This window comes from Fulmarus glacialis, unplaced genomic scaffold (genome assembly GCF_000690835.1).
Source record: "Fulmarus glacialis isolate BGI_N327 unplaced genomic scaffold, ASM69083v1 scaffold27083, whole genome shotgun sequence".
Classification (NCBI taxonomy): Eukaryota; Metazoa; Chordata; class Aves; order Procellariiformes; family Procellariidae; genus Fulmarus; species Fulmarus glacialis.
The window spans coordinates 475-25684 of record NW_009205242.1 but is presented as its reverse complement, the minus strand read 5'-3'; the positions used below and the strand labels follow the sequence as shown (position 1 = coordinate 25684).

Below are 25210 nucleotides of genomic sequence, written 5' to 3'. Positions count from 1 at the left end.
AGAATTTAGCAATTACTGTTTTCTGAAACAGTGACTGGAAAGTGCTGAAGGGCTGTAATTTATTCTAAATTATGCTTAGATCCTGGAATAATAACAAAAAAATCCTTGTTATGTCTCCTTTCCTTCCAATAGATTTTTTGCTTTTTGAATGCCCAATCTACATTTAGTTTTCATATCTCAGTGTCACCCTCAAATTTCTTTGGGAATTTTTAGCCTCTATCAATTGTATTGTTGAATTGTGTGGACTTGTGAGAAGAAGATGTGTGAAGATGATGTGTGTATGGAATGATTTTTCAGCATTCTTCTTTCTCAGAGTTGTTTCTCTGTAGCTACTTATTATTTGTCTCATTATTTATTTCTAATGCACATGTAAGTGTAAACTCTTCTGTCAGCAAGCCTGATACCATAAATATTCACAAACACAGTTTTGGAAGTTGATAAATAAATGCTTTTTTTTATTTTACAGATGAGATCTTTTCAAGCTCTTTTTTTGGAAGAGGTGGTCAAAGGAAATGGATAACTATTCAGACTTCAATACAAAGAACCTCTCATCTTCAGCTAATATGTCTATTTCTTTGCCTGGACAAGTTGAACTCAATACCACCAGCGGTACTCCTTCTATGTCAATAAGCCAGCTTTTCCCAGCCCTGTTAGAATGCTTTGGAATAATTCTTTGTGGCTACATAGCTGGAAGAGCCAACATTATCACAACAACTCAGGCCAAAGGACTGGGAAATTTTGTGTCCCGTTTTGCACTCCCTGCTCTACTGTTCAAAAACATGGTGGTACTTAACTTTTCTAATGTGAATTGGTCCTTCCTGTACAGTATTTTAGTTGCCAAAGCTGCTGTGTTTTCTTTAGTATGCATTTTAACATTGTTGGTAGCCAGTCCTGAGAACAGATTTAGCAAAGCAGGTTTGTTCCCTATTTTTGCTACACAAAGCAATGACTTTGCACTAGGATATCCGATAGGTAAGTAGTTCCTTATGCTTTCTTCTTTAAAACTGTTTTTCAGTGTTTTAGACATGTTTGCTTTTATTTTTCCATAATTGGAAATTGACTTCTGAACTGAAGCTATGAGCTATCTAAGCCATTTCTCAAGTCACGTTTCTTGATCTCAGACCATGTAAGGGAAGAAAACTGTCAGCTGGTATGAATGAGACAGAATTTAAAACAATCCAACTACTGCTGTCTATGTGATCTTGTCATGTTAAAATAAATCAGATGGGGGCGGGGGGAAGCATTTAAAATATAATTTCAAAATTGGTGTAAATTACCTTATGCTTACTGCAGGTTAAGAATGCCCTTATGAGAAATTGCCAGAGTTTCCCTCAGGACCAAAATTTCTTGCTTTGCAAAGTATGAGCCTGAACCTGTGAAATTTCTGTGCTATTTCTGAAACCTCAGAAATAGCTGTAGTAGGTTTTTTACTAATTTGGCATTACCTCTTGGTTTAGCTCAAAGAAAACATCTGTGCATAACGTTGGTGCCTACTGGTTGTGGAGTGTGTGTGACAAACTTTAAATCTGTTTAGAAGAAACTTCTAATTTTTGTGCTACTTAATTTATGTAGCCAATCATGTTTTGTCCCTTAATCTTTATTCTGTTGTGGCCAGTAGACATGCTTTAGGATATAGTCTTGGAAGAAGTCTGTCTTTTAAAAGCAAGATTGCTGCGTGATTTGTGATAACTTGCATTTGTGTATCTCAAATCGGAATTTTGTGCGGCTGTGGTGCCATTGTTGGGATGTGTAACTGACCACTAGTCCAGTGGAGCTAAAAAACAAACAAACAAAAACTAAAGAGGCACTCAGAGTATAACTTGTATAGCTGTGTACTCTTCTTGTAAGCCTATATTTTGAATTCCAAGCAATATCAGTTATTAAACTTAATTTTATCCCAATCTGCAAGACTATTATTTTCTTTCCTTTTGCTAAGGAAGATTTTGTTTTCTTTTTCCTTTCTATCGGTTTTCTTAAAAGCCTATAAATGTTGTAGGTATGTTAATACGCTTTTAGCCATACATACTGTGATACTTAGGAAGTGATTTGGAGTCGTAGCAGGCTTCTACCACCTGCTACTGTCTGAATTGCAGTGCTTTTTGCCTGCCTTGGGAGGCTCTTTTGTGCCAATGGAGGTTCCAGTGCTGCCTCTCCCCAGGCTGACCCGTATGGCTGGTGTGGGAATGCCCACTGCAGGTATCAGGATCTTCAAAATACACCTCGAGTCGAAGGCATTTGGAGAGGATGCCTGGACTGTTTCATTTGTTTGCTGCTCCCTGAAGAGAAAGTACTCTGCCTCTCAAATTCTCTTGAGATCACTCTTATCATCCAGACAAGGTTAAGAACAAAAAAAAGAAAGCAAGTTTCTTCTAGCAAGGCAAAAAGCAAGATATTTGATTACCGAATTGAAAATACAGTTACAAAAGAGAAGCTTAAACATGCAATTCCTGATTATACGTAACAACAAGTAGCTCCATATTTTAGATTACTTGAGGAGTTGGCAGTTTTATTCTCCCTATTCCAGGGCAGCATGCTCAGGAGAATCTTGAATCTTTCTTACTCTCTTCAAATTTGCTGGATATATATAAAATATAGACAAATGCAATTGCAAACTTTTTCTTCCCTAGATGAAAATACCTTGCTTCCCTCAGTTGTATCTCCTGAGATTTATTCCTCTTGAGAGAAATCAGAAGTATATCGTAAATAAGGCTGTGAGGTTTATGTCTTTGTTTCTTGGTACTGGATTAAAATGCCAATTAGGATTTCTCTTTTTTTCTATTTTGAAGTTGTCTGAACATATTTCCATTGTATCCTTCTAGTTAAAACATTCTTTCTACTTTGAATGACTTTCTTGTCAGATTGCATTTTTTTTCAAGTATTTCATGATTTATAAAATATGATTCACATTTCTTCTATGTACAATCCAGCCAAATTCACAAGATTTAATTCATTAAGAGCTTTACTGGAATGCTTAACGCAACAGTAACACTGTAGGTGCTTAAGGGTTTTTAATTTCTCAGAACTGTTTATTTCCTTTCCTGTCCTTTCCCTTCTCCCATCCCCAAACTTTCACCAGTGTTTGGTTCATGCTGTCAGGTGTGCAAACTTTTTACTGGTAGTGGCTTCTCTGAAGTGTTTGCAGGACTAGGCACCAAAGAATGCCTTGCTTATTTCTTTTGATGTATGATGATAGGTAGTGTTTTGAGCAAAATCTGATCTTTTAATGGAAATATATTTTTAAAGGCTGCTCCAGTTGAAATCTGTAAAGGAAAAAAAATCAGTGTTGACAAATCTGTGTATTATAATAACACTACTTAAAAAGGCAGTTTGAACTCTTAAATAGATAAGTAATCTCCTGAGTTTTCATCATTCATGTAATTTTTTTTCTTTAATAACCACTGCGCTATTTTTTACTGTTGAACAAATATTTGCACATAGGGAAATTAAAATACAGATTAAATTTTCAAAGATCACCACTCTGTTTTTCTCTAACCACTGTTATGACAGTTCTACACTACAAACTGATGTTGGTTTGGAGTGAAAAACAACTGGTACAGAGATTTGCTAGTAGACCCCCCGATATAGATAGAATTACTATCATAGAAAGCTTTGTCTGCTTGGTTTTTATTACTAGGTGAGATGATACAACTCTGACAGAACAGCTTCATCTACTCTCCGGTGCTGTATTGTTAAAGCATAGGTGTAGCAGAAGTGTTGTGTGGATGATGGCTCAGTTACCATGACTTTAATGGTGCTAATTGTATTAAGCATGAACAACTAGTGTGTGATTTATATGTAATTTTGAGCAGCTGGGATGTGGAAAATTGATTTTTTTTAAAAAAAAGTATTAAAATATCTTTAATATCAATTTTTTGTTACGATCGGCAAGCAGGCACCTTGATTTAAATAAAAAGAAAATTTTTCGTCAGAGGTAGAAGTTGTGGATTATTTTCATTGTCTTAATGATTCCTTAAGAGTGATTTCTTATTTTTTCCCACCGACTCAGCAATCTACATTGGTTCCATTTTATGCTACCCAGGAAAATGCATTGTGACTTCATACATCAGTTAAATTACTTATAGAGCTTAATATATTGTATTAAGCATACAGTTTCACTTTGCCAAAAAATAATGATTTATTACATTTTTCAGACATTATTTACATGTGACTTGAGTTGCATTTGATTGAAATGGGCATTCTGTAAAAAGCAGCATAAAAACATCACTCTAAGGTTTGGGATTTTAGAAAATTTTGACTTATATAAGAAGTGTCCAGCATGTTTGAAGTGATTTTATTTATCAGAATATATTTAGTGTTTAAAACTGGCTTGCTAAATGCGGTAACTAACCACAAACTTGGTAGTTCTGTTCAGCAGTTTATTCAGGATTTTAGGACAGGTAGCTCTTGTACATGTACTTTAATCGTGGCTTGTAAGAGGAAAAGCACCTTTAGTGCTTTGTGTTATATATTGGAAATCAACTAATTGCAGATGTCAGTTTATTCAATCTAAAGAGGAGGCTGTTTATAGTAAATGCAGATTTAGCACTTAGTAGATCCTGTCATTCCAGATGCTTAACTAACATGAAGGTAAAATTCTTTTGGATTTTGGAAAACATAGTCACAAGGGAAAACTTTTTCAGAAAAAGAACAGGTTTAGTATACGGGGAAATGGAAATACCTGCAACAGTTGGCTGCTTAGTGATCTTAAACTTTATTTAGTACTTTAAGAGTGCTAAGTTATCCCATACAAAGGTCTAGTAGGTGTATTTATGCAATAGTGCTTCCTTTTGGTTTTTTATATTCTTTGTAGTACAAATAGAATTGCATCTGCATATTAAGATACTTCTGCCTGCAGAAGAATGTGTTTCTCTCTACCTTGGGTAGGAAAAACTAAAATGGAAAGCTTTGCGTGTTTCTGAAAATTATTGGAAATAATAACATTATAAGGCAGGTAAAAGGTAAATGTTATCTTTCCAAAGAAGTTTGAAAAATTAACATGACATTCTTACACAGATAAACTCTATATTGTTAACCAGATAAACAGCAGGTATATTTAATTTTGGTAGATTTAATTAATCATTTAATACATATATAGGAAATACAACAGTATAGACCTAGAAGTTTTAAAATAAAGTAATTTCACTTGAACTCTTTGTTTATAAAATATATTTAAAATGCAAACATAAAGCAGTAATGGAAATTTAAAAGTTATTTTACTGCTTGTGTGAGAAAGTACTTCATATGCATCATTTCTCCTTTCCCTTTTCTGTTTTTCAATATGAAGTCATGAAATTATGATAGGGAGACCAAAAACATCTGCATTCTGCAGGATTCAAGACCTTGCAACTTTACAAATGACTTTCCCACCTTTAATATAGAGTATTATAATTAAAAGAAAACAAAATCCTACTTTAAAAATAGTGTTTTGGGTTTTTTTAATTCACCCTAGGATAGAATCTTGTATATCTTTCCAGAGTATTTTCATGCTTTTTGAAGTGCTGTCAGCACAAGCTTGAAGTAAGAAGCAGTTCTACCTTGACTCACAAGTATGTAATAGCAATGAAAACAAATGCTCATGATTTAAAGTTCCTTGATGGTCCAGAACTACAGAACTCTTGTCCTGAGTAGTCCCAGAAAATGAACTAATAATGAACTAATAATTATGTGCTAATGTATTTTTTATTCGGTTGTTGCTTTGCTGTGTTGTATGGAATCAGTGTAGAAAGATTACACCTGATACACCCACTGAAAACTGGTTAAATTCCAGAGATGTGAGATTCCCTTAAGATGAGAAGCAACTTATGTCCTGCAAAGGACTCTCATGTTTCTGGGGAGGAAAAGCAATTCAGCAAAAAAACAATTTTTTTCAGCATTTGGGATGACTCAAAGGGCATGTGGGATTGTTATATTATTTTCTTTTTTTCCTGAAAATGTTGAATATTCATAGAATCATTAAATAGAGTTGGAGAGTTAATCTTTGATCTTTAACGTGTTCATTAGATGACTGTGGCTTAATGGTGGTTGGGTGTACTTCTCTTACTGCATCATCTTATATCAATTGTAAATGCAGTTACCTCTGAAGGATAATGAAATAATTTTTCTCTAGTTTTCAGACAACAAAACTTAATTTCAATATTAATGTATTTTTGTACTGAAATGTTATCACTCATCACTTTTCATTTCCTGTCTTCTAGTTGAAGCTTTGTATCAAACCACTTACCCAGAATATCTCCAGTACATATACCTAGTGGCTCCAATATCTCTTATGATGCTAAACCCTCTTGGGTTTATCTTCTGTGAAATCCAGAAGTGGAGGGATAATCGCACTGTGTCACACAGCAAAATCAAAATAGTGGGCCTAGCACTCCTTCGAGTTTTGCAGAACCCAATTGTATTCATGGTCTTCATAGGAATTGCCTCAAACTTTATTCTTGGCCAGAAAATTCCTGAGTACCTTGAAAACTTCCTTGATGGACTGGGCAGTTCATTTTCTGGCTCCGCACTTTTTTACCTTGGACTAACTATGGTGGGACAAACAAAAACACTGACAAAGGGTATGTTTGTTGCACTGATCCTTCTCATCACAGCTAAACTGTAAGTTTGATTTATGTACTTTTATAATTTTGTTCTCTAGATGTTTTAAGCTCTGAATATACTGGTCTGATGGCTTTTCTTTCAAAATCATTATAGTGATAGCATGTTTCACTTCCAGTATTTTGGGTGAGTGCTTCCCAAACTCTGATAGTATACAACTGTTAACTTTTAAAAGGAATTTTGCATACCACAAACCTGTTGTCAGGCTCTGCAGAGAAAAAAATTCAGGAGTGCTGTGGCTTCGTGGACTGCCTGCAGGCTGTCTGTCATGAATTGGGTGTTTGGGGAATTACTAGCTTAAATTAAAATTTACTAGTTAAATAGTTCGACAAGAGTGAGTTTAAGTATTATTTGATTAGTATTTGTATTTTCTTTGGATTACATGATACATCTCTAAATCAGTTGATTTTCCTTGCTTTGTCTATAAATCTTTGAAACTGCTATATTGGAAGAGCTTAAAAATGGATGCTTTACACTCTTAAACTGTCTGACTTTTAAGCGTGAATAAATGACAATTTGTATTTAGAACTTATGCCATCATTATCTTCCCTTGAATATATTTCAGTTACTGGTGGACTAAATATTTTATTTGCTACAGAGTTACAATTAACATAATAGAAAGATTGTTTGGTGGTTAAGTTTTTACTGTAAAATTTGAAGGTGCATTTGAGTATCAGTACAACTAACTAGCAGACTTAAAGACGTAGTTTGTAAACGAGCTTAATGACAAATTTTGTAAGAACATGAGAAAAAAATGTTTTTTAATGTTACCACTTTGCTTTACTGGTGAGTTTATGTAATTAGCCTGTGTAAGGCTTACATAGTGAGTCTGTGTGAGATCTGGGGTATTGCTAAAGGCGAACAGAGTAGCATTGATGCAGGGTTTTTTTGCTGGCCAAAACTTTCAGAATGGGATACTTAAGCTTGAGCTCTTGTTGCATTTCAGACAGCTTGCAGAAAGGTGGTCTAAGTTTCAAAGTTGCTGACTGCTTATAGCTACTATTACTTTAACAGTTGAAAAATGAGGGTCTCTTTTATGTTTCACCTTTCTAAATGTGAGGTTTATACAAAGAACGTGTTTGCACAGTGCAATCAGAGAATGTGCTTATATGCCAGAGTTTGTTGTCATTTTTACCATTTTTTTTGTGTATGGGTTTTTTTGATTTAACTTGTGACACAAAATTCTTAAGCAGCTGGTAAATGTCATGGTAACTGTAAAGGCAATCATTCAAAGTGATGTCAGTATTTTGCTTTTCATAAATAGTATTCAAACAAGCCTTAAATTTCCGTTTGGTTCATTTTCTGAGTAAAGAAGAGTCTGCGGCTATAGCTTGAGTAATATTTTTTTAAATTACTTTTTTCCCTCTCTTTTCAGACTTATGATGCCATTTCTCTGTAGAGAAATGGTGGAACTCTTGGACAAGAGTGACAGCGTAGTCAACCACACCAGTTTATCAAACTACGCGTTTCTTTATGGAGTTTTTCCAGCAGCGCCTGGTGTCGCAATATTTGCAAGTCAATTTAATATGGAAGTAGGAATTGTATGTAGTTAGCTTTTCCCAAACGTACTAACTTTGAGCTTAACTTTGTTGATGAAATACTTAAATAAATAAGTAGGATTGATGAATTTGCTTTTCTGAAGTATAGACTCCTTAGATTTACTTGTACTCCCTAGATCTCAAATATAAATTATATTTCAGATTATTAATTAAGCAAAGTACTCTTTCCTGATGTCTCAAGTGTCTTGGTAGTACACGTTCATGAATAAGTCCTTATACTTTTCTTATTCGTAACTCTAGTAGGAAGAACTAGGATAACTTTAGATATAAAGAATTTGTATCTTTGTTGTGGGTTTGTTGTTTTTTGGGTTAGGTTTTTTTTTTTCAAAGACCTTATCTTTGAGCTACTGTTTTTGTAGGAAAAAACAGAAATGATGTTACTGACTTCAGTAGGAAGTGTTAGCTTAATGCTGAAAACTTATGGAAGAGCTCATGCTTTAACTGATTCTGTTGTGTTGCCCTTCAGTTAAATCTTGTGATAGAAATGCATTTTACTTTTTTTTTTTATAGTAGAGGGTATCAAATATCTTTTCAACTTAAAATACAAATTTTATAACTGTTTCCTTTCTTCCACTTGAAGTGACATTAAAACATTCCTGTTGACTTCCATTGTTTTTAATGTTATCTTTTTTTGGTTTGTTTAGTTGGTTTTTTTTAAAGAAAAGAAAGCAAAAAAGGACACTAAAATTAAACCTTACAAGATAGAATTTTGTGCCCAACAAACTCAGGAAATCTCTTTAAAACAGAGATCTGTAGTATCTGTAGTATGAGTAACAGTTCATACTTCCATCACTGTGCAAATTCTAGAAAGCAGAAAGACAATGCGAAGCCAAAATAGAAATCACTTAAATGTAAATGTGTATGGCTTCTTCTCATGAATTGGTGCATGTAAGTATTTGCATAATTACACGTTTTCTTATTTATTTACAGTGTGAATCTTGGCATCCAAAAGTAAATTGTGACATTGTAAATCCACCCCTAGACTGTAGTCATTAGTATATTCGACACCCATGAAAAAGCTTATAAGAATTTTCAGTAGGGGACTCTCTATTCCTACTATTTCAGAAGCTTGTTAAAATTTTCGGTTTAACTGTATGTGTAAAATGGATACTTTCTGGCTCAAATTCTAAATAATTTGTTATAGAAGCAACTCAGTGATTTGTTAAAGGTCTGTGTATGTTTAATTCAAAGATACAGTTTTGCCAGTGGTTGTATTTCTGAAAGCAGATTATTTAGCTTGAGATTTGATTAACTCTGTTCTTGTTTCTGTTTGACTCTTTTTGCAGATTACCTCAGGCATGGTGATAAGTACTTTTGTGTCTGCACCTATTATGTATGTTTCTGCATGGCTGTTGACCATTCCATCTATGGACCCCACCCCACTGGCATCTGCACTCCAAAATGTTAGCTTTGACATAAGTATTGTCAGCCTCATTTCTCTGGTAGGTGTTGATGAAGTTATATACAAAAGCACACTGTCATGTCAGGGTAACGTTAGTACATAGCAGCAAATCGAGTCACGATAAGATGACTCACATTTCCTCATCGTATCCTGTTGCAGAAGGATGAGGAAGGAGTTAAAAATCTTCTTGATTTAGCAGTGGGTGAGCTGGAAAGCAGCACTGTAGGGATTAGAGCACAAGTGCAGGGCTTAAGGTGGTTTGTCCTTTTCGTGGTTTGTTTGGTGTTTGGTTTTGGGTTTGTTTTGTTTTGTTTTTTGTGCTTGGTTTTTGTTTGTGTTTTTTGTTTTTTTAAATAACGGTGTGGGGGAGTAACAGTACTAGCTTACACCACAGGGAATAATTACATCAAGCCATGTGAGGTGCTTGGATATCACAGTAATGGAGTAATGGTGTACAAACTTCAGCTCCAGAAATGTCAGTGAATATTTATTTAATGAAGTATTAATGAGTATTAATGAAAATGTTTACCTTGGAAGTTTTAATTTAGCTTTATCAAATTCACTTCCTAGAAATTCTGGGTGCATGGTTCTTAAAAAGTGCATTGATAATCCAGAAGTCGAATGTGAATTGTGTTTTGGCTTTATAGGCACTACGGATGCTTCCTGGAAATATTTCTTGGTGCTTTCTGGAAATATTTCATCATCATGAGAACACAAAGGTGGATTGCTTTTTCTGGCCGTAGTTGCTGAGGCATAGGGACTGGCAGCAGATGGTGTGGAGCTGACTACAGTAGTCAAGTTGCTAAGAAACTTTTCAAGAAGATTTGTTGTATATTTAATTTCACCATAGTCTGCCAGAATACTCATCTTGTTCTTTTGGGTTTTGTTTTACTCTTAAATTCAATTTTTTCTTGTATGTTACAGATCTGGTCTCTTATTGTCGTTCTTCTGAGTAAGAAATACAAACAGCTTCCTCATATGATTACAACAAATCTACTTGTTGCTCAGGTCAGTAGTAAGAAGAATGCTGTTGTGTGAGGTTTGGGGTTTTTTTGAAGTCTTACTTTTAACATTTTTACAAGTTTGGTTTCTACAGTGATATCTTTGTAGCCATCTATGGGCAGGGGAATCTACTGTGTGACTTGTCTAAATAATTTCTGTGCCTTAAAATAGACCCTTAAAGAAAATGATGGTTAGTGCTGGTAGTATAGTTTTCAAACAGAACTATAAGCAATCAGAATGGAGAGTGGCTTCTGAAATATATTTTTAGCATTATAAATTACTGCCTAATACTGTTGAGTGCACTTCTGTATCAATTTATGCCAATCTGAAGTCAGCAATGCCAGGATCAGCAGCAGTGTTTGTTTGACTCTATGGTGACCTGATTCAAGGAGCTAAATAGAAAAATAATCCCCTTGCTGGTTTAGCTCCCTGAAGTGGCTTGCTGAGGGATCAAACAGGTGCCAGTGCTTATGCAAGGAAGGGGTATGGGAATGCATGGCTGGTGGCTAGGGAAGGGCAAAGTCAAATACCTCTGGATTAATTATAATTGTTATTTAAACTGAGAGGAAACTATAGAGTACATGTTCCTTCTTCCCCTGAAGTCAACTGCACAACTGCTGTTAAATTCAGTGAGAGCAGCCTGTGCTTGTGAAGTATCTGTGTGGTAGCGCTTTCTGAAGTGTTCTGTAGTTTAAAAAAAAAAAAAAAATAGTAAACTCTCTGAGGTCTGATCATGGAGTCACATTTGAAAAAAGTCATGTATGAGAGTTGCAGGTGCTTCTTGTCTATAACAGCAAAGTTAGGTTTCATCTTAAAAAAATTTTTAACTACTGTATTACTGTTTCCATAATATTTCAGCCTATCTTTTCAGATTCCTTCAGTACTAAAACTGTCATATATGCAGTATCACTGGGTGAAAACTTGTGTAATTCTTGGCTGAACAAACATCTGTTGACCTCAGCTTCATGTCCAAATCATTTCAGATAAATGGTTTGTACTTAACAAGAGCTTTACATTTTACTTATTATAAGATTATATATTTTTTCTGACTTGCCTTACTCCCAGTTTATCTGAGCTATATAATTGCTGTCAAAAAAACCTAGCCTGAAAATAGTGACATAACTGTAATACTGAATTTACTGCTGCACTGCCTTACTGCTGTGGGAACTATCCAATTCATAAAATCACACTCCAGTGAATCTGGGGGTGGAGTTTTGAAGCTTATTGTAACTATTTTACACTGTGTTCAGTTTTTCTTGTCATCCTGTTTTCCCAATTTAAATGATGGTGTCTTACCTTTCTTTTCAGTTTATTGCTTGCATTGGAATGGTGGTATGGAATTTCATTGTTAAAGAGAAAGACATCACCATGCAGATCCTAGTATTTATATTCCTCTACAGCTCACTTTATAGCACCTACCTGTGGACAGGTATGATTTTTCTAGGCAGAACCTAGGTACTGTAATAAAAGATTAATGTACTGAAATAATTTTATTATATTCTTCAGAGTAATTGTTCCTTTCACTTTTATGTAGTTCTACAAATACACACACTTGTAAGCTGTGCCCGGCTGCAGCACTAGCAACACAGGGCTCGCGTCAGGCACTGCTTCTGCTATTGGAAGCTTATACTTAGGCAGGTCTTGTTTGTCTTTGATAGATACAGCAGCCTTGGTAGCTTCTAACAAAAGGCAAGAACCTGCTCTCAAGGCAGAAGCGATTACAAATAGAGTGAATGTGAAGGGTTGCCCTTCAGCTAGTCAAAATCTTATTGGTGATTTTTAATTAATGCAGAGTTTAAGATTTTAATTATTCAACATTAAATAGATTTAAAAAATTTATGCCTCAAAAAAGTAGGAAATACAGAATGAAGGGAAATACCAAAGTAGCTTTAACATTTCTTTCCCTGGCAAGTATAATTTCTAAAAACAATGTGTGCATTCTGCAGGTGTAGATGATTAATGAAGGGATTACTTGAAATAGGCAGAATTGAAAGATGCATCAAGAAGCGTGGAGAACCTTACTTGTATGATTAAAAAAAGAGACTTTGCGTATTCAGGAGACTTTTTATACCGTTCTTGACTCCAGAAGTCTAAGGATTTAATTCCTGTGGTGTTTTTGTGGAGTAAGTTGTATTTGTGTTTAGTTGAAATAGGTAACTCATGATTAGTATAGCCTAACATGAATACTAGCTTTGCTTCAGCATGGGGAATGTTGCTGAGCTTCTGAGTTGTGAATAGAATAGGCAGTTCCAGAAGATACTCCCATACATAGTTATATATGTAAAAATATGTAAAACTTTTTTGTTAAATTTAGCATTGACCTTATAAAGGACTAGTCAGTTTTTAAAGAAATGTAACAGAATACAACATTATTTGTTGGTTACTTAAGCTTGTCAGTCTAGAACAACTGCTGTTGATACCTTAAGAAATTAGTTACTTGTGTCTTAAATGTTCTTAGGACATCGCTTATACGCTTGTGAACCTTTCTAGGCATTTAGAAGTGGATGTTTAATATAAAATGTCCTGGAATTTCTTCCATGTTTTATTATTAATGTGATTTTTTTTAAGATAATAGGTGTTTCTATTTTACTTTCTCAGAGTACAACTAGAAAAACAATTTTGGACTATTTGAAGGTCTGAGAAGAATATCTTAGTTATTGAGCAGGTCACATCATAGAGTTTCTAGACTCTGTATTTATCAGTTCCCTTTTTTAATAATAAACAAGGCATTTCTTTTTGGGTTTTTTTTGTAGGTTTTCTATCTTTCTCTTTGTTTCTGTTGAGGAAGAGAGAAACCGTAAAGATTCCCATTGGATTTATTATCATAGCTGGATGGGGGTAAGTTAATTCAGATGTTTCCCTGTAGAATTAGTGGGAGCATGCTGAGTATGTTACTTAGTTCGTATTTTGCTCTTTCAGAGTCCCAACACTTCTGGTGGGAATCTTGCTAATTGTTGGTGAACGTAACAACACTAGTATTGACTCTGCCTTTTTCTATGGAAAATATCAGGTACGAACATGTTCTGTCTTCATCACTTCAGACTTCTGCCGTGTCCAATACATTATTGAGAAATTGCGTTCTCTGTTTGCTTCTTATTTAAGTAGCTTTCAGTCAAAGTACAGGCTACTATAATAACAGTATCATTATAGAATACTTACAGATTGATAAAAAAGATGTATTTCTGTAATGAACTATTAGGAAAACTTGTTTGAACAAGGACCTTTGCGTTTAGGCAGCTATGACTAAGAAAAAGAGGGAGTAGGCTTCCCAAAGAAAAGGCTTAGGAGTGGTAATGAATTGCAGAGCCCTTTTTCTGGTGACTAATTTGTAGTCTCGCTTGATAATTATCTAAAATTGTTACCATCCAATAGCTAATTAATGGCTTTTGGTCTGTAATAGATAGGATCTACATTACAAGTGTAGCAGTAACTGCTTGCGCCATGGGAGACTTCTCTGCGCAATCATGGAACCTGAACTACAGTTTTTTACCAATAAATAGTTCCTCTTTTCAGAGGATGTAAAGTGTACTAGCATAGATATTTGTCCTGTTTTCCCTCTGTCTTTCTTATGGATAAAGAGGCTATGAGTCTCTCAGGGTTATTCATGTGGCACTTTCACAAGTACTAAAATAGCCTCACAGTGGACTCTGGGTATCAGTGGCAGATGATTAGAAGGAAAGGTTAATTAATGGGATGCTCCCCATTGGAGAAAGCATGGAAATTAGAGCCAGAGGGTGACAAAAGCACATACCTCTTTGGAATTAAAAGGTGCCTGAACAGAACTTAAACTGGAGCACTAATGATCCTGAGGGGAAAGATGATGATGGTGAGGGGATGTTTTTGGCTTGCATGGGGAATAGGGGTCCCCACTTAAAAAAAAAAAAGCTGAGTTACTCAGGCAAGGAAAATTAGTCTCATGTACTGATTGTTCCTTCAATGCCACAAGATGCATTGTAAATGCAAATGTAAATACAGAAAACTCTCTTATTCAGATGTATTTGTTAGTATAGGAAAGTACTAAGTAAAGAAGTTAGAAAGACAGATATATGCAACTATTTTCCTTTATTTTGTATTTAAGTGTATTTTCTTTGCTCTCTTAACAGATAATTACCACAGCAGTGATCCTGCTCATCAGTATATTGATGTCAGGTATCTCACTTATGTGCATGAACAGAAATAGGCAAGAGTCAATCTATGAGGTATTGAACCCATATTCACCGCGTAGCCAAGTGGAGGAGGTTGAAGTGGAAGGGAGTGAGAGGAATCGAGTTTCAGCTACGGTGCCTCAACCTTCTGCAGGATCTTCTGCACAACCATCTGCAGAAAGAGGTAGGGGAAAGTAGATTTGTAGAAGAATAAATGTCTCTGAATACAATAAAATAATGTTCCAAATTTAGTTCTGACCTGGGAAGGACAGTTGTTTACACCTTCTAGTGTTACAGTAGGACAGAAGAAAATCTAGATATAACTGCCCAAGGATATATGTTTATGTTTCTAAGGAAAGCTTGATGGTTATCACTGTAAGGGTGGGGGAAGCGGACAGGAAAAAACACATGTGTATGGTTTTTATGTAAGTAGTGGTATCTTGATAAGGATGTGATAAATGCAGTCCACTAGGCGTCTTAGATTGTTTACCCACTAAACGGTCTCTCTGAGAATGAATTATATGCCTGCAGCATTGCTACTCAATGTGTTTCTAATCCTCCTTGTTTGTATGTAGCCTTTTTGATCACTTCCCGTATGTTTTCCCTCTAGCTAAAAGTACTTATGTTGCTTCCGTGGTGGTAGTGCTATGTTAAATATTTCTATATATTAGTAGTGTAAGCCATTTACCCTCTCAGCAATTTGAAAAAATTAAGTCTGCTTTCTCCTTTTGGGTTATTTTTGAGCAAAATAGTTAAAGTTATATAGAATATAGTATTATACTTGGAAAATAAATTATGGTAATGAAGAAAGCTAACTCTCCTGTTACTGTATACGCTTAATAGGTTGCTGTTCTTGTCAAACAACAAATGGTGAATTATCCTGTGCTAGAGAGAGCAAAGCAGTGTCGAATGCTGTTGAAAGCAAGGTTCCTCCAATTGAGACAGGTAAAGCAGTAGTGTCTCCTTGTTTAATACTACAAACTCTTCCACAACATTCATGTGTGTTGTTCTCACAAAGAAACTGTTTGGGCTGTTGTTCTCTCAACTCTACCTAGATAACTTATATTTCCTATTAAATTCAAGTATTAGAAAATATGTTAGGTGTTTGTTCTCTTCTGCCTGATAGTTATTAGTAATCTTTCAGTGCTCAAGATGGACAGTTGTTTTGGGTTGTTTTTTTTACCACTAAGCTACTTTGACGCATCCTTCTGAGCATTTAGACTTCATCTCTCCATCACTGCTTTGTTTGGACACTGGGAAGTTGAATGCATAACCCTACTTTGCCTCAAGTTTTCAACTTAAACACACTTTTTTACATTCTCATATTCACATCTTGCGTCTTCTAAAAAACCTTTGAAGCCCTTGTTGTAATCATGCATAGGTTTTGAACGAGAAACTTTAGATCTAGAGGAGCAAGCACATACTGCAGATTAGATCAAATGTCCATGCTGCTGTATTATCCATGTCTAGGGGAGAGACATGGAGAAAATTGACTAGGGGGGCCTTAGGAGTCACTGAAATAGAAAAAATGGATCTAAGTGACTGTTCAGCACCTGATGGAAAACTGCATGTTCAGCCCATTCTTATCGTATATCCCTTTCTATAATCAAAACTAACTGCAGTGCAACCTTTATTTTTTTCCTATTTTCTTTTTCTTTTTTTTTTTGCATCCTTAACAAGGAAGTTCATATCCTTATTTTGTTTGGATGCAGCATAACTTTCAACAAATCTAAGTATTTCACACTGAAACATACTTAGTTATGTCTCCTCTCACAAAATGCTAGCTTTCCACCTATTGCAAACTATTTTATCTATAAAGTAATTCAGACAACCATCATAAGAATGTCTTCCAATGATGGAGGAAGGCCAAGTTTAATTTTCTTATCCTAAAAGATAAAGTAGAAAATACCTTATGATTGAGTGGAAATTTTTTCGACCTACTGAGTGAACACTTCAAAACTATAAATCAGTAAAAGCAAATTGTAATGGATATACTTCTGTAACTTTGGCTGCAATAATTACTAATCCTTCTCCTATTGCATTGAACTGCTATGACAGGTATCTGTCATACTTAGGCATGTCCTTGCCAGGAAGTTTTTCACTGCCATCTAGAGGAAGATACTCAGAATTCCTCAGACCTCTGTAGCTGGAAGACAAGCATCCATTCTCTGTGTGTTTGGCTCTTTTGATTGATAGAATTATGACAGTGTTCTGATATACCATGTTAAAAATACAGCCACGGAACTGAAATAAGTACAGTTGATTGTCTGATCTAGAGCTCAACAATGCCAAGATACAGAGTAAAAACGTTAGAGCTGCTGGTATATTTGAAATATTTATTCCAGAAATTTATTCTAAGTTTAAAAACTGTTCTGAGAAAATGCTATTTTTTCATTGTTTCTAGTAGTGTTTTCTAAATGTTAACCACAACTTAAGTTTGCATTAAACCTTTGAAAGAAGAGTTCTGTTGCAAAAAGTTTCTTCATTTCAGGAGCACATGTAAACTACTATTTCATTTGAGAATAGGTGTCTGAACAGATTATTGTCAAAGCTAATATTAAATATTGCATGTGTGATTTCATTACAGATACTTACAAGGTAATTTAACTCAGCAAGTTATATTAACAAGTTTGCTCATGGAGTTCGTAAGGTAGAAGCCTAATGAAAAATTCTGGTTTGTTTTTCAGCTGATCAGTGTGTGAGTCATTGTAGTGCTCAAACCTGCGTATTGGCTCAGGAAGAACAGCTTCTACAGACCGGAGACAAACAGCTGGCCAGACATGTGCTGCTGTGCTTACTTCTTATTGTTGGCCTGTTTGCTGTAAATATTTTTTCTCCCCATGTTGTTTAACTCATTGAGGTGGAATGATTTTTAGGAAAGCTATGTAGGCAGTCCAGTAAAAATTTTCCAATTCCCCATGTAACAATTCATTAAATAAATTAGAGGCTTTATTTTGTTCCCTTACTGGAAGAGGGTTATCATAAAATTAATTATTATGACACATCATAAGTTAAAGGCAAGTTAAGATTGATGATGTTAGTGAGCAAGCCACACTGGAGAACCCTAAAGGGAAAAAGAAAATGGAATTACATAATTTGGTAATTAATTCATCACTACTGCCCCTCTTCCCATTTTTCTCAAAAGCTATTCTTATTCCTGAGGCAATAATCAATATAAAGTGAATTCTACTTCTGAAGGAGACTGTACAAAAATTGTTTGTTTTCATCTGATCATGCTTATATTTGGTACTTGGATTTCTTTGAGGTGCTTTAGTAATTAAGAATAATGTAAGACTTTTTTTGAAATGGGAAAATGCAGTTTTGTTGCTTTTAGTGGTAGCTTGGAGGCAGTGTATCTAAGCTGGTATTGCCAAGCATCATTACTGACTAGGTCCCACCTGTGAAGGTGGCTGTTCCTGTGTAAAAGTGTGAAATACCAGAATGTAATGCATTAGGGATATAATGTGAATTTTAAACTGTGACAAAGACGAGAAACAACTCTCTCTGAATGTTATGCTCAAAGTTGAGCTTCTTGTGGATGACAGTTAGGGGGGAAGTATTTTTATTTGAAATGGAAAATACTATGGCACAAATATGTAACACTGCAGAGCAGAACAGTGTGGCACAGCTATGTAGTGTATTAGTTACTACTGTTGCTTTTCAGGTCCTGTTAAATTACAAAATGGAAGTTTTCTTCTCTCAAATTTCCTGTATCAAATATTCCATGCTAATATATTTTTCATATCTTCTATATTTAAGTGGTGTCCCAAATTAGCCTCTATTTTAGTTGTATCTGAATGATTACATAGATACTATGAAATGAGACCAGTTACATTAAAGAATTAGCCTTTACACCCAAAGGGGTTAACTTTGGAGGTTTTTTCCTTCTGTCAGGCACCTAAAATAGCTGAAGTGGTATGTGCTTCAGCTTGCAATCTTAACTATGCAGAAAATATGTAGAAAGCACTCATCTCAGCTAAACAGGCCTAAAGACAAATAGTGCAAATCCGTCTGGGCTAATATTGTCTGTGTTAGGTTGAATACTTAAGTATGCTTAAGGCAAGTTCTTTATATAAACATGTAAAGGCACAGGACCTCTACACTGGTATGTTTTGCATTATTTTGTTTAAAAACAAACAAGCTCTTCCCCTGCCCTCCCCGAGCTATTAAGCCTAACTAAAGTGATGTTTTAAGGTGTTTATTCCCTCTTATTTGTCTTTATTTGAATAATTTATTAAATAAAGACAGTGAAAATTGTGCAAGAACCTGTTAGCATGTGAAGAGTAAGAAAGTGCTTTTGATTTCTGACAGTCAGTTTAGGTTTGTGGTTTTTGTTGTTGTTTTTTTTTTCTTTCTTAACAGAATCTGTCCAGTTGTTTGTGGTGGCTCTTCAACGAAGAGCCTGGAAGGCTATATGTGGAATTGCAGTTCTTCTGTGCTGTGTTTAATTTTGGTCAGGTACTTATCAATGTTTGTTCCAAAAATGACTTTGTTAGTGGGTGTTGCAGCACATGCTGTTACAAGCACTGTAAGTTGAAGTCCTCAAACAATGCTGAAGTCACCAGCTCCTTATGTTGTTTTGCCTTTTTTTCTCTCAAGCATTTTCTTTTGCTTTGATAGCTTTCTTATCATAATGCGTGTCTTTTATGTGCATGAGCATGTTTTATGTGCATGAACGCATGCAGAGGTACAAATGACAACTGAGTGCCAAATGCCTATGGAAATTGAGTAGGATTTTAGCCTTATTTGTACCAGGAAGTTTCACCGATGTTGCTTCTGTGGAATTACACCGGTATAACTAAATAGGTGCGAGATGGCTACATAGATACTATAAGCTATAAGGCTTTTAAGATATTACCTCTTCAATTTCAGTTACAGCACCATTAACTAATAGCTGACAATTACATGTATGTTTGTTCCAGCCTATTTCAGTGCAAAATGACACAAGATAGCTTTGTTATTTATGAAGGTGAAAGGAAGGCGGTGTTAATACACATACTAGAGGAATGTTTTACAGATCCATGGACAGGTGTGCCTACAGATGCACTGCAGTATCAAGTAATGATAGTAGTTTTGATACAAAAGCAGCACAGAAAAATGAATTAACTAGAAAGCATTCTAGCATTCAAATTACAAGAAGTCAGTTATTTTCTTGACGTTAATGAAGACAGATTTAAATAACTGGCTATGTAAGGATACTGGTGTTTTAAGTGTCAGATGGCATGTCACAGCATCAGGTTTATTGAACAGTTTCTTGAAGAGTTTCTTTGATGGACTGTTATTGATCTGTCTTTTTAAGGCCCAAATGAAAAATCAAAGCAGAAACAAAATGCATTTTGAATGATATCTAGAAAAGAGGGATACTTCTCACCTGTGTTTTGGCAATGAGTTTTTAACATTTTATTTCTGTTCTTTAGAAACCAAAGTTTTTACTTAATGTTGCTTTTTCTATATCTTTTCCTGCAGGGCTTCATTTCCTTTGGTATTTTTGGCTTAGATAAGCATTTAATCATTCTACCATTCAAGCGAAGGTAAATAGAATCTTTACACTTACACCTATAAATTTAGTTATTAAAGGTAATAATTTTTAAAGGGTATTGAGTGTTCAGTGCCATTGCATTCCATTTCCTATTTTTCTATCTTCCAAATTTCTTTTCTCTCCCAGTTGTGGAGAGTTAATTGCAGTTCATGGTGCATGAGTTTTTGCTGCTGTCCTAATGACACTCCCAAAGACAAAAATTCCACAGGCTCCCTATAGACAAAATCTTTGGCAAATGATGGCAAAGTATGTGATTGGATCAGTGAGATGATGGATCTTTAGAAATAATTTCAGCTGGTAAACTAAAATTTAGATGCGAATGCTGAACCAGATTCTATCATCACTGTTTTAAATTCCTGTATTCATAACCTCATGGTAGTGCTTTGTGTGGACAGACACTTTGATTGGTACCTCACGGTGGAGGCGTAAGTCACAAAGCCATCTTTAACTTAGAGCTAGCTGGTTAAACTTTAGCTAGCAGCTAAAACTGGCTCCTAACTACTCGCTGTCTTTCCTTCTGCCTGAGCCTAGAATAAAACCTCTCAGTGTTCAAAGGCCATACAAGTTTATTAGGAAGATTGTATATAAAGTATTGGGCACAAAAACAGTAAAACAGTTGTCATAAGCTTCCTACGAGTTCTGTTCTGTTATTTGCAGTTTCCTTAAAAATGCCTCTGGTTGATTTGCTGGTTTTAATTTATTTTCTTTTGCCTTTTTTCTTTTTCTTTTTTTTTTTTAAAGACTTGAATTTCTCTGGGGAGGAAGAGAAGCAGCAGGTCATACAGATCCCTCTGTACCTGAGGAAATTAGGATGACCTGTCAACAGTTTGTTCGTTATCATAGAGATCACTGTGTCAAAAACATTGTCAGAGGCAGAAGGTAAGGTTCCTCCTTATATACAAGTTTATTTGCACAAGTCTAAAATAACTTCCTTCTTATATATAAGGTTCCTCACATATAGCTTGTTACAAAGGTCATAGCTCACCTTTTGGAAATAATGAAATGCAGTTTAATCTGTCCGTGGGCAATTCCTGTTGTGGCGTATGTATTCAAACCTCAAGGTGAGGATTAAGAATTTAGCAGTAACAGAGGAATGTTTCTAGTCTCAAACTGAAACATTGAGGTGCAAGTTGTCACATTATCCCATCTTGGTTTTATATAAATTATAAAAAGTTTTATATCATTATTATCATAGCCCAGTTTTTGCATTTAGCTGGAGTTCAGGAGAGAAAATCTTTCTGAAGAAATGTATATGGTAATGCCTGTAATAGAGTGTGTGTGTCTATGAGTTTTGTCAAACTTGAGACCCTTCATTTGTTTTGTTTTGAGATTAAGAAGGTGTCAGTATTTATGTGACTGAATGTTTACCAATAAATAGCTTTTACAGGAAGCTAAACTATTGTAACTGGTGTCAGTGTGTACTCAGAGGCCACTCAATATGTGAGATTATAGTGTTTTTAGGACCTTTACATCTTCTGAGTTCATACAATTTCTTTTGCTCATTCCTCTTGTGAGGCCTAATCAATTTGTGATCAGCAAAGCTTTCAGATGCAAATTATGATACCCAAATCAAGGATTATGTATTCAGGTATGTGTAGGTGGATGAGAAGAGAAATGCAGACAGAAGTAGCAGGAACAAGAAAAAGATTCTGTCTTTATTTAAATATTTACTGTATGAAATGGAGACATGATGAATTTTTCTAACAGGACACTTCTACTTTTCTTGTTATGTGAGCTTTTAAGTAGGACTAGTTTGGTGGGATGGGGTGGTCTTTTAATGGTCAGATAGCCCAAAACCACTTTCCAGAACTGTTTTTTGACAGCATCGTGATTCCATTCAGTCCCCTCAGAAATCAGTAATGTTCCATAAGAAATAAAGTAATGAAGTTACTCATTTAGGAAAAATGAACTATGGCAGCTCAAGGACTTGCTTCTTTCATGCCAGACAGAAAAGATGTATCAGAAAATGTTTGTTTTGAAATAGGACAGGCTTTACAGCTGTGTTTCCTGTGCCTCTGCTGCTATTGTGGTTTCTTGGGCTTTGGGCTGTTCATTTGGTTGGGTTTTGTGGGGTTTTTTTAATTGTATATCACCTGAGAATACATCAAAATCTGACACTTGTTGCTTCATTGTTTTAATATTATGTTTGTGCTGAACTAGTTTCATGTCTTATTTCTCCTTGTGAGTTAAAAGAAAGCATTTGTCTTCTCATTTTAAATATTCATCTAACTTGATTCTATCCTCTTTGATTTAAACATACTGTAACTGATATCTTGTAATCATGGATTTTTATTTATTTTAATTTTTGCTTCTCTGCTAATAGATATTAACACTTGCTCTGTGTTACTGCTGCTTTAACTTAAAAAAAAAAAAAAAAGAGAAAGAAGTTTGGGTTTTGCCGTGTAGCTGTTAATCATCTTCAGAAACCCTGCACGTGGGTTCCACAGAGCAGATTTTAGATAACCACAAACATTCATTGGTGCAGGTGAATTTCTGAAGGGTATTTTTACTGCAACTAGGTAGATGTTGGTGGCATTGCCTCATAAATATGTAAAAGCAAATTAGTTTAGGCTGGTTGTAAAGGTTTTGTTTATTCTTAGTACTGCCTGTGTGGTAAATATTTAACCGGATATGCAAGTTAAATGGTTTTTGTTTACAATATATGTAAGCAGTTAGTGTCTGTTTAAAGCTGTAGAAAAATTATAAAATGGAATTAAAGTGCAGATTGAGTTCCTGTTGCTGCGGGCATGCTGCACTCAAAGCAGATATTTTGTTGCAGAAATGGTCATGCTAATGATACATGGGAAGTAAGTATCCAAGAAACAGAATTACATTGTGTGTGTTTTTAGCAAAAAACTTATTGCTACTTATGTTCACTTAAGTTTATTTGCACAAGCCTAAGATAACTTTGTATGTACATTTTGCTTCTCATTGAAGTACCTGTAGGAAAGGTAGTGAACATTGGCATGTCCCTAATATACAAAACTTGCAAATTCTCTTCTAACATGCTCTTAACGATCATGATGTCTTTCCTTGTTTCCTGCTATTTTTCCTTGCCTTTCGCCATCGTGCAGTGGTGATACCAGATTTACAGAACATGTGGGTGAATCATTCCTTTGACATACAGGTGTGGTGCAAAGATCTCCACTGGCATCTTCTTTGGCTGTGACCTGGTGAACTGGCTCATGCAAGTTGGCCTTGCCTCTGACCGTGGTGAAGCTGTGATGTATGGAGACAGACTGATGAAAGGAGGCGTCGTCCAGCATATTACGAATGAATTTGAATTTCGGGATGAATATTTGTACTACCGCTTTATTCCTAAGAGATCAGTTGCAGTTGAGAGCCATTGACCTGAGCATGTAGGCAGAGGACTGGCAGTTAGGGGTGAATGTGACCATATCCTCTGCCTTCACCACTGAAATTGAAAGTATTTCTTTCTCAGGGCTCTCAGAGAATTGTGTTATTCTCTCTTGCAAAGTTGAGAGATGTGGTTCTACTTGTGTCTATTCTGAAGGAAATGGTAGCAAGTGATATTTAGTGACCGTTCCAACCAGAATGCAACTAGAACAAAACAAGATGCTCTGGATTTAGAGCGTTTTTTCCATTTTGAGCAAAACAAATACTAAAATTATATGTGTCACTGTCGTATTATAGAGGCATTATAACAGCAGCTTTATTGACTGGTGCCACAATGAAAAAAAACCATGAATGAGAGGTATTTTTCATGTTGCTGTATGTTTTCCATATTTTAGTGTGATGAAATATTGATTCCTGTTTATGGTCAGGCTTCCCCCCTAGAAGTAGGATTTCTTCTATCATACCCCAGTTTTTACTACTCTACTCTTGTCCGACACCAGGAACTTTTTCTAGCTGTTTACACCTCAGATCAGGTGGTTTGTTTCTCCCTTAAAGATAAAATCCTCCATTTGTAAAAGTAGAATTGTCATGGAGATGATTCCAATGTCAGAGGATTAAAGCTGAGGAAATGTTGAGTGGAATAAATAATGGTTTTTTTTTTAAGATTTGGTAAGTTTGTACATATAAAAATACCCACCGTTCCCCCAAATTAGGAAATAATATAATGGAGTTTCATACAAACAATTGGTTCTGAAGTTTTGCCTTACGGTGGTAGTAACAGCTTTGTCAAGAGTAGATTTTTACCTTCTGAAATTAGCCTTTCCGGTTTAATTCAAAAGTGCCAGCCTCAAATAAAGATGTTATGGAAGCCTTGGATACCTGTGCAAGTCAAGATGAAAAATTTTATCAAAACATAAAACCTTTTAAATGAAATACAATGACTTTTAGATCTATTATATAAAGAATCCTAACTGGACGTTCAAGTTAGGATTTAGAGTAGCTAAAGATCCTAAAATTTTAGTATTGGTTGCCTAACACAGGTTTCTAATAAGCCTCAGGTATCCCCCTAGGATGTTTAAATAGTCACTCTAGTGTCATTCAGATTCTTGTGCACTGAAGGCAGAATCTGAGAATCTGTGTGTGGAAAGTGTTTTGAAAAGGTTAAAAAGAAACTGTAGTATCTGATAGCCATTATGCTGCCCTTTTAAAACTGCAAGAACAGCATTTATATGTCTATATAAAAATTTTACATAGTGAGGGAAAGGAACCCAGGTATTTTAAAAAAAAAAAAAAAAAAAAAGAAATTATTTGCTCAAACATATGAATAACTCTTTTCATCCTTTTTTTAAAAAAGTCTTTCCCTTCTTTTTTCTCTTTTTTAAGTGCAGAGATGATTATTGTAGCTACTTATGCATCTACTTTGTATTAAGAATTAAAAGTGATTTTAGCAGCATAAACTACTGTTCAAGAAACAGTTGTTTCATAGTAGCTATAACTCCATGCAAGACTTATACTGGAGAAATAATTCCTTTTACTGTCAGTCTTATTGGATATCTGCAGTGTGCACAGAAACGTAACTGCATCTTACTGTGTATCTATGCTATACAGACTG

At 35.2% G+C, this 25210-nt stretch overlaps 1 protein-coding gene across 1 annotated transcript; it reads left to right on the top strand.

Annotated features, from left to right (window-relative positions):
* The first annotated feature begins 512 nt into the window (after positions 1-512).
* Positions 513-23830, top strand: GPR155 (G protein-coupled receptor 155). Its single transcript, XM_009575337.1, has 15 exons — positions 513-972; positions 6195-6594; positions 7970-8135; positions 9440-9595; positions 10480-10563; positions 11866-11986; positions 13311-13395; positions 13477-13567; positions 14661-14886; positions 15546-15647; positions 17390-17523; positions 19065-19160; positions 20169-20233; positions 20983-21120; positions 23369-23830. Exons 1-15 carry the CDS (start codon positions 513-515, stop codon positions 23589-23591), a joined length of 2547 nt encoding a protein of 848 aa, XP_009573632.1. The 3' UTR covers positions 23592-23830.
* The last annotated feature ends 1380 nt before the right edge of the window (positions 23831-25210 follow it).